Source organism: Sardina pilchardus, chromosome 7 (assembly GCF_963854185.1).
Source record: "Sardina pilchardus chromosome 7, fSarPil1.1, whole genome shotgun sequence".
In the NCBI taxonomy this organism is placed as follows: Eukaryota; Metazoa; Chordata; class Actinopteri; order Clupeiformes; family Clupeidae; genus Sardina; species Sardina pilchardus.
The window spans coordinates 21839350-21849349 of NC_085000.1; the positions used below are offsets into that span (position 1 = coordinate 21839350).

Sequence of the window (10000 nt, forward strand, 5' to 3'; positions counted from 1 at the left end):
CTTGTAGATAGTGTGGCAGGACTCCAGGTAAGGGACTCTTAACCAATCTCACTTTCTCCAAAATGACAAGAAAAAAAACCCCTCTCATTCAGTCTCACTCACTCATTCTCAACAGTGACAAATAATTCAAATAAGTCAAAACAGTGGGTAGGCTAAGTCAGTCTCAGTGAATCAGTGAGGCTTCCACCTCTAAATCCATCTTATATGGCCTTGATTTAACCACATTTTCCAGAAGTGAAAAGAATGCAATGGAGACATCTGGATTTCTATTCAGTTAAAAAGTCTAACTTTAATATTGTCATCCTTTCCCTAAAAAAACAAAAGAAACATTCCCCTCCTTGAACACAGCAATTTCACCAACAGTGTTATTACTGCAGTTGTTGTAGGCAGCCAATCATGCTGTCCTTAATGGTTTATGGGCAAATAATCAGCTGCGCTGGACTCATTAGCATCGTTTATTATTCAATTACAAACTCCCATCCACTAATTACTCTTCATTCTCAGGGAGGGGAAATGAGCAATTCTGTCCTGCTGAGCAAGCATTGAGGAGAGCAAATATGAACCGTAATTCATCACCTTCCGCCAGTCTCCTTTATTGAGGAAGGGCAATCTCCAAATGCAACCTTTCTTCTTTTTACACACACTTCCAATCTGTTTTTATGCCCAGCATACAATATCTTTTATATTCATGTACATACGCTGATGATACAATGATACATTATGTTTTTCAATCTTCAAACTCCTCTTACAAGCGATTTTTTACAATGTTTCTTTACACATACAGTCGGCTACTTCAATCTTGCAAAATGGTCTTCAATACAAGCCAGGGTACTGGTTGGTGGAGATTCAGCTTTAGCACATTAGTAGTTAATGTTAACCTTCACCTTGTTGCCCTCTCCTTGAGATATCCCTCACGCCCTTTGCCTTTCTAAGGACATTTCTCTTTGCCTCTCTTTTTTTGGTGGTATTGAATTAGCACTTTTATGGTGAAGGGAAATTATTTTATAATTCTGACAGCTGCTGTGCAATTACCCTTCAGCAGGGCCTGTAGGACATGTGGAGCGCTCCGTTCCTTATTATTTATCTCTATTAGGAAATTAATCATGTGAACAACACTCACACTTTAAATTAAGTATGGGATTAATAGGATGTCCCGGACATCAAGACTGCTCATTAAGATAAATTGCAGCATAAACACACACGTGGCCAGGGTTTTGGTGCAGTGTCTGCTATGGCTGTGGTCACTCGCCCCCCCCCCCGAAAGAATCCCTCTTGTGGACAAACTGGTCACTTTAGCTCGCATTAGAGGTTGACCGGCCCTCTACCATGTGGCGCAGAGCCACGATGAGGAAACACACTCGGTGACAGAGATGGATGGGCCCGATGGCAGCAAATGAACTGACTCCGGCCAGACCACAGGAAGCCCGGGGAGGAAGAACAGCAAACAGGACAGCCAGGAGCCTAAAGCACACTCCTTCCCCCCCTTATAGGTAGCCAGATGGTTGCTCCCGAACCAGATTCTAAATCTCATTAGTGTTTTGTTTCATTAAATCATTTGTTAATTAATTTAAGTGTCTTATAGTAAGTGACCTTTACGTCCGGGTCAATAAATGCAATGGATGTAGAGTGAGGTAAGGCTCTTAACCTTGGCATTCTTTTGCACTCGGCAACCCTGGCTCTATGACAACGAAGGTGAAGTCATGGAAGAGGATCACAGCAAAAAAATGAGTCAGTCCAATGTTGACATAATTCTCTTTAATATTGTGTGATACTTTTCTCTTAAAATACAGTCTTTTCTGAGGTAGACCATTACAGTTCAAGAACATTATCATTTTTAAAACAGACATCAAAAAAGACATGAAATAAATACTTTCATGTACAATATGTCGCAAAAATGAGGTAGAAATGGTTACAGAAAATGTACAAGAACTGAGAACAAAGTTACTTTACTAATAGATTAAAAACAGCTAATGAATGCCAGTTTTGTTGGACAAACTGTTTCCCTCCTTAAATGTACCATTAATTCTCGTAAAGTATAAAAACACATTGGTATTTGCTGTGAAGAGACATTTGAGACAGAAAAACATGCATAAAACATACTTAAAACACTGAGGTGATATGCAGCAGAAGTCAGTAGTATGAGAGTCAGGAATGTGATTTTGAAACACAGCAGTCAATTTACCAATAAAAGCCACTTAAGAAAACATCTCAGGTTCTTGCAGTGACTTCCTGGTCATAATGAAATGAGATAAAGCTTTCACATGTGCAACCATGAGCCCCTCTAAATTGGCCTCCCTTTGGAAACAATGCAGCTCGGCCCCTTGCGTTAATAACATTACCATATGTCCTTCCAACACCCCACTGTATTAACTGACCACACAGAGGGGCCAGAAGCCACATAGATTAGCATTTTAAAAAAGCACACACCATTTTTGTTACACATAAGATCCATCTCTATGCAAGAGCAACGAGATCGACCTAACTCAGTCTTTGTCCTTTTTTTTTATTATTCCTTTGGATAATTCTATGACGTAATCAAGTTCAAGCAGTGCACACACTCGCTGCGCTGCCAATCTCCCCCCCACCCAGTTCTATCGCCACAAGGTGTTCCGCGGCCCGGGCCCTTGCAATGTGGTAGATGGATGCGTTTGCTGTTCCTTAGGCATGGATCAATATGTGCACCACGGGTCATTCTGATTGACCCGGGCTCCCCTGCCATGACTGAAGCCACCAGCTGTACTTGTAAAGGGCCGAGCGCTGATATAGGGTTACTGGACATCAATCAGAATATGGCTCTTCCAAAAGGGCCGCATGTGGGGGCGGGGGAGGGGTTTAGGGGCGGGGGAGGGGTTTAGGGGTGGGGGTGGGGTGACTGGACAGGCCACCACATGGCCACAGGGGTCTACAGCTACTAGAGTGGATTGGGGAGGTTTTGGGGGGGGCAGTTACAGGGAACAATGTTACATCACACCAAAAATGAGTCCCCTTGTGTGTATGTCAACAGCAGCACATAAAAATTACAGCCAGCTGGAGTGGCGTTTGACCTACTGCTCGTAAAATGACAGCCGAGAAGAGAAAAAAGGGTCATTTGATACATTGGTAGATGCTGTCTCCTCAGGATTGTCTATGTGTTGAGTGCATCTACAACGTGTCCACTGTAGCTACAGTCATTGATTAGACATGATTAGCTGTCACCTGCATACGAAAAGATTCTGTTCTCCTTTCATTTTCTTTTCTGATTATTCTTTGGGATCTTGCCCTCTTTGATTTCTTTTCCGGCTGATATGGGTAAATCTGTGAACATCGTCATTATCGTTTGGTTTTGATGCTCAGCTTAGGCCAGCTGCATACAGTAAGAAAATGTACTTCACACTCATGCACAGGTTGTGTAAACATATCAAAAAACAGTTTGTCCAACAAAAAAAAGGCATTGCTTCTGTCATCTACATAACACTTTTTTTATGAAGACAATTTCCACTCCATCAAAATCTACATCAGAAATAAAGGGTAAAGAGAAGGGGAAAATGTATTTATATAGAACTTAAAAACATGGTTTTATGGCATCAGATATCCTCTGAAATACCTGAAATACATTCAACGTTAGTCTTTGTAGCATTTTCAAGTTTCTCCTGCGAGGTAAAAAGCACAGCTGCAGCATGTTTGTCCACGTGTGTTTTTATGTGTATGTGCACAAGTGTGTGTGTGTGTGGGGGGGTGTGTGTGTGTATCTTTGAGTGAGTGTGTGTGTGCATGTGTGTGTGTGCATGTGTGTTTGAGTGTGTGTGTGTGTGTGTGTGTGTGCGCGCGTGCACACATATGTGCATGTGTGTTTAAATGTGAGTGTGTGCAAGACTGTGTCAGGCCTGTCCCTCCTCTGAGAATCCCCCCACCCTCGTCCCCCACCCCCTCCCCTCCCTCACAATACTTTCTACTAAGACCCTAGGGTTACATACATTCTTTTTTATTCATTATTTCTGAGGTAAAGACATTTTTTCCTGAGTATTTCAAACCAGACTAGATATACTAAGAGGAACAAAACAATAAAACAAAACAAAACAAAAGAAAACTAAAGTCAAACGTCAAAAAGCAGCCACCTGAGCACCCGAGTGGTGGTCTTGGGCTGGTCGGTGTGGAGGGGTTAGAAACATCAGCTGAACCGTAGTGTGTGTGTGTGTGTGTGTGTGTGTGTGTGTGTGTGTGTGTGTGCATGTCTGTGTGTACGTGTGTGTGTGTGTGTGTGTGCGTGCGTGTGTGTGCACTGTGCTGCGTTCTACATGTGGCCGTGGCTGTGCTAAGCAGTGCTGTTCGGTGGGCCTGCGCTAAGTTGCTGCGTTAAGTTGCTGAAGGGTCAGTGCGACAGACGCTCACACGTTGACGCGTGCTATTATGAGAAAATAAACAAAACAACAAAAAGTGCACACATGTTCGCCCTCTCAGACGGGTCTACAGTGTCTGGTGTTTTGCTCAGTAGAAGTACGTGCTTCGCTCCACGACGCCGTCGTGTCGGACGAGCGCTCAGGAAAGCAGTGGGCGATCTCGTGAAGGACTGCGCCAAGGGCCGGTGACACGTTGGTGTGAAGCGTTATGGTACTCTTGACCTGTACGTTACTCTTGATCATCATTTTTTTTTTTTTTGGTCGAGAAAAAAAACAATATAGTTGCTCTAATATATCCTAAGCCCTTTTAATACCAAATGATCAATTAAAAGTAAAACAACATATTCAAAAATACAATGCCACTGGAGTGGACTGGCAATAAATAGGATCCTGAGAGTTGCAATCTGTGGGGATTTTTTTTCTTAAACTTGATTATCCGTAATCTAAGGGCTAAATCTCCAGGTTTTAGTCCAGGATCAAGGCTAATCGGACTCGGTGTGAAAACCCGACGTAAAGAATTCAGACCTCCCATCACGTCAGCCGCCAAAACAACTCAAATTGCCCTGTCCAAGAAAAGGCCTAATATGTTGTTTTTTTTCTTTGGGAAAAATAAAGTATATGTATATTTATAAGGGACAGAAACCATGTCTCCCACTACAACAATTCAAATGGCTCCTCACCCGAATGAAATCCCCCATCTTCGCCCCATTCTTTTGGCTGTCATTAAGTAGTTACAAAAAAAACTCTACAAGGCTTTGCACATGAAAAAGCAAAGAGAAGATAGGATCGGCAGCAGTCCTCCCCCAGACTACAAACAGTGGCTGACTGGTCTCTCCCTTTCTCTCTCTCTCTCTCTCTCTCTCTCTCTCTCTCTCTCTCTCTTTTCTTCTCTCTCTCTCTGTTTCTCAATGGCTGTACACCTTGCTCCACTCCATACAAGTGTCCAGTTCTTTGGGGCTGCTGTGTGGGCGTACCTTGCAGAAGGCGTTCTCAAAGTCTTTGAAGGCGGGGGCGGCGAGGGGGCCCCCGCCCAGGCTGTGCAGACCCCCCCCGCTGCCACCCACAACCGAGCCGGACGGCACCCCGGCGGCCGACGCCACGGCCTGCTGGCACAGCTGCAGCAGCTGGCACACGGTGAAGCCCTCGGAGCGCTGCAGCACGGCGGCCAGCTCGCGCTCGCTCAGGCCGCAGCAGCCGGCCGCCGCCAGCGTCTGGAGCAGCACCTGGCGCCGCGCCGCGCCGTCCGGCAGGCCCACGTGGTAGCGCTTGGCGAAGCCGCGCAGCAGCGGCTCCTTGAGCAGGTCGGGCCGGCGCGTGGCGCACGCCAGGAAGACCGGCGGATGAGCCCCCCCCGCCGAGGAAGACGAGCCGCCGCCGGCACCGGGCCCGTGCTGGGCCTTGTCCAGCGCCGCCAGCAGCTGCTGCCGGACGCCGCCGGCCTCGGCGTCCTCCAGGGCCTCCAGCTCGCTGACGTAGACGAGTGAGGGCGCGCGGGCCGACGCCACGGCCAGCAGCGTGGCCAGCACCTGCTCCGCCTCGGCCTTCCACTTGCCCAGCAGGGCGGCGGCGCTGAGCCGGTAGAGGGTGGCGCCCAGCTGCGAGGCCAGCGAGCGCGCCAGCGTGGTCTTGCCGCCGCCGCGCGGGCCGAACAGCAGCAGGGTCCGGGGCAGAGCAGCGCCGCCCCGGTGGTGGTGGCCGCCCGGGTTGGGCCTCAGCGCCGGCCACAGCAGCTCCTCCTCCAGCGCCGCCTTCAGGTGCGCGTGGCCGGCCAGCTCGCCCCACAGCAGCGCCGGGCCGCAGTCCTGCAGCTCGCCCGTCACCAGCTCCAGCACGCGCGGGTCGGCGCCGATGCCCTTCGGCGGAGCCCCGACATCCCCTCCACCGGAGCGCTTCAGGGAGCCGGAGCGGTGCTGCGAGAAGTTCTCGTTGCCGTTCTCGCCGGTCATGGCGGCGGGCGGACTGTAGTCGCCGCCGGCCGCGCCGTACTGGGGGGACACCAGGGGCTTGAGTCCGCTGTACTTGACCACGTCCTCCCCTCCTCCTCCGGCCATGCCGCCCTGGCCGGGCTTGCCGGGCTTGAAGCCCTGCTGGGGGTCGGCGGCGGACGAGGAGAAGCCGTTGTTGTTGCCGCGGCACTCGGTCTTGTCGGCGAGGCCGTACGGCGAGTCGTCGCCGCCGGGCTTCATGGGGTCGTAGCCGTACTTCCGGTAGCGCGCCGCGCCGTCCACGCCGTCCTCCTCGTCCAGGCTCATCTCGAACGCCTTGCGCTTCAGGGAGCCCGGGCCCGACTCGGAACCGACCCCCAGGCCGGACGTCTGGTAGCCGTAGCTGCCCCCCACCACGGTGGGGCGCGAGGGGAGCGGGGTGGGCGCCGCCAGCCCCGAGGGCAGGTACGGGGTGCCCGGGTGGCTGTAGCTGGGCGCCAGGCTGGTCTGGTGGGGGTAGGTGCTGGGGGGGTAGTTGTAGACGGGCGTGGAGGGCGCGTAGCTGGGCACCAGGGTGGGCGTGGGCTGCAGGGCGTGAAGCGAGGCCGCAGGGGGCAGCGCGGAGCCGGGCTGCGGGCAGTAGCCGGACGAGAGGTAGGTGCCGTTGTAGGCGGGCGGGTAGTCGCTGGAGTGCGGGCCGCTGCACGAGCTGCTCCCGCTGTAGGCCGAGTCCGACAGGCTGCCGTTGACCGACGAGCCTCCAGGGGGCCCCACCGAGGCCGGCGTGACCACCTTGGGGCCCCCGAGCCCGTCCACCAGCGGGTAGGAGCCGTCGGACGCGTGCGTCAGCGGCCAGGGCTCCAGCTCGCTCTTCGGGCCGTTCAGGACGCCGAAGCCGCCCGCGCCGCCCGCCGGCTCCGGGTACGCGCCCACCGAGGGCCGCTCGTACGGCGAGTCCAGCATGCCCGAGTACTTCTCGGCGTAGCGCTTAAGCAGGTTGGAGGCGGTGAGCGCCGAGATGTCATCGTTGGCCCAGGCGTAGCTGTAGGCGCCTCCGGCGCGGCCGTGGCCACGGCCCGGGTAGAGCTCCGACTTGTGGGCGGGGGAGGAGGTGGTGGACGACACGTCCAAATGCTGCTCAGGCCACTGGCTAAGGGGCTGGGCATGCTCCGGATTCCAGTGCATCTTCAATAGGCCTGAAACAAACACACACAAACACACCCCTTTAATGAACAAGAACATAGCAGTGCATCTTCAATAGGCCTGAAACGAACACACACACACACCCCTTTAATGAACAAGAACATAGCAGTGCATCTTCAATAGACCTGCACCAAACACACAAACACACCCCTTTAAGAAACAAGAACATACTAGTACATCTTCAATAGGCCTGTTCCAAATACAAACGCACCCCTTTACAGTAATGAACAAGAACATACCAGTGCATCTTCATTATGCCTGCACCAAACACACACATACACCCCTTTAATAAATAGGAACATACCAGTGCGTCTTCAATAGGCCTGCACCAAATACACACACCCCTTTAAGAAACAAGAACATACCAAAGGACCATAATATGATATAGAATCATCCCTTTACATGTTCTATAGATGAATATATCAGTATATCCAAGTCAAAGGTGGCTTAAGAGTGACAATATAGCGGTGGAATCTCTCCAGGGCGGTCCCTGTCTTGGTCAGCCGCTTGGTCAGACTGACTAGAGCGCCAGTGTGTATGGACAGAGCCCCTGCGCAGTGGAACAGCCAAGAATGCGGTTTGTTTATCTTTGGGAGAGGTTTCTGTGGAGCACACCGGCGGTGCTGCACAGAGTGGCCATCTGCTGAACACAGAGGGTGGGGGCAGGAGAAGTCAAGAAGAAAGGCAGGGAGAGAAGTATGGAGAAAGAGTCTCTCTGTGTATGTGTGTGAGTGTGTGTGTGTGTGTGTGTGTGTGTGAGGGTGTGTGTGTGTGTGTGTGTGTGTGTGTGTGTGTGTGTGTGTGTGTGTGTGTGTGTGTGTGTGTGTGTGTGTGTGTGTGTGTGCGCGTGTCTGTGTGTCTGTGTGTGTGTGAGGGAGGGTTCAGGGTGTGTTCGCTCCCAGCCCCGTGCGTGTGCTGGCGATAAGGCCACTGAGCCGCTGCCGGGGCTACATCTGCAGTTGTCCCTGAGGAGCTATTGTTATCACCCCGCGCATGTTGCACTGAATACCCCCCCTCCTCCCAGCACACCATCCGCTGAGCAATTCCCCTAAAGCCCCTCTCTGTGGCTGACTGGACAGAGGGGGAGGGAGGGCAAGAGAGAGAGAGGGAGAGAGAGAGAGAGAGGGAGGGAGGGAGAGAGAGAGAAAGAGGGAGAGAGGGAGAGAGAGAGAGGGGGAGGGTGGCGGGGGGTTGGGGTTGGGAGCACAGGCATAGAATAGTGTGCTATTCACTGGCGGCTTCCCATGGAACATTGGGAGAGTGGAATGCCTTCTCCTCTGGCTATCTGCAGCTTTGGCAAATCCTGTGATTCATTATGCTGGCTCCACGCTGAAGGCATGAAAGAGGAGCTAATAGATTAATGCTGTGGAAAACACACACACACACACACACAAACACACACACACACACACACACACTCACTCACAGATGCATGCTTGCGCGCACACAAACAGACAGACACACAGACAGACCTACAGACCAAGATGGAACAGAAAAAAAGATGTAGTCCCATTCACCTCCTGTTCTCCTCCCCTTCCCTCTTTCTCTGGCAAACACATGTGTCTCACAGTAACTGTTGCCATGGTAATAATAAATAACAAATCATACCAAAAACAGAAACCCTCAAAACTTCCACTATTTAAAAATATCTCCACAAAGGTGACCATTGAAAAGGCTTTGCCTGACTGTTGCAGTAGCTCCCAAACAGAAGAACTGTTTGAGGTAAAAACCGAAGGTCATTCTGATTTGAGTGTGCGTCTGTGTGTGTGTGTGTGTGTGTGTGTGTGTGTGTGTGTTCTATGTGTCCTTGTGTGTTGTGTTATTTGTGTGAAGCCTTGTCTCTGTGCGGCTTGTCTCTTTGAAAATCAGCCATTTCAGTAAGACTCTCTGGCTGCTCCTTGCTGAGGCAATGGACTGACATTCCATGCATAGCTTGGCATTATTGAACTGTCACGATTCAGCCTGGGGTGAGGGTTACAAACTGGAAAATGGAGAGGTAGGGGAATACAATAAAAAAAACAAGAAAGACTCATTCATATTCTACCTTCTTTTCCACTCTCGGTGGAGAGAGAGGACTGATATTATTAATTCATCAATATTTCCGCTTTTATTCCGACTCTCATATCTCTTAAATCTCATATTTTCCAGAACTTCTCTCTCTCTCTCTCTCTCTCTCTATTTCTCCCTCCCCCTCTTTCTCTTTCGCTCTCCCTCTGTCTCTCACACACAAACACACACACACACATACACACATCTACTCTCTAGGCAAAAAAAACACCCGTTATCGTGTGCATCCTCAGATTACGCCTGCTACTTATTCAATGAGATCGGACGACACGAGCAGATGGTCGCTGGATTATCACGTCCTTCATATTCAAATCCAGATCCTCACTTCCCCCTGCCGCTCTGCAGAGGGCCAGTGTTATAGCATCCACCGCCGGCCCCGGATGGTCAGCTCGGTCTGGAAGGCTTTAAGCTTTAGACTGGACGCAGAGG

General features: G+C 50.8%; 1 protein-coding gene across 1 annotated transcript in view; it reads right to left on the minus strand.

Moving 5' to 3' along the window:
- Positions 1–3945: 3945 nt before the first annotated feature.
- fignl2 (fidgetin like 2) overlaps positions 3946–10000 on the minus strand; it is a 20018-nt gene continuing 13963 nt past the window's right edge. The window contains exon 3 of the mRNA XM_062541276.1: positions 3946–7497. Within this exon, the coding sequence (XP_062397260.1) occupies positions 5282–7497 (2216 nt within the window). The 3' untranslated portion in view covers positions 3946–5281. The remainder of the gene's footprint in view (positions 7498–10000) is intronic.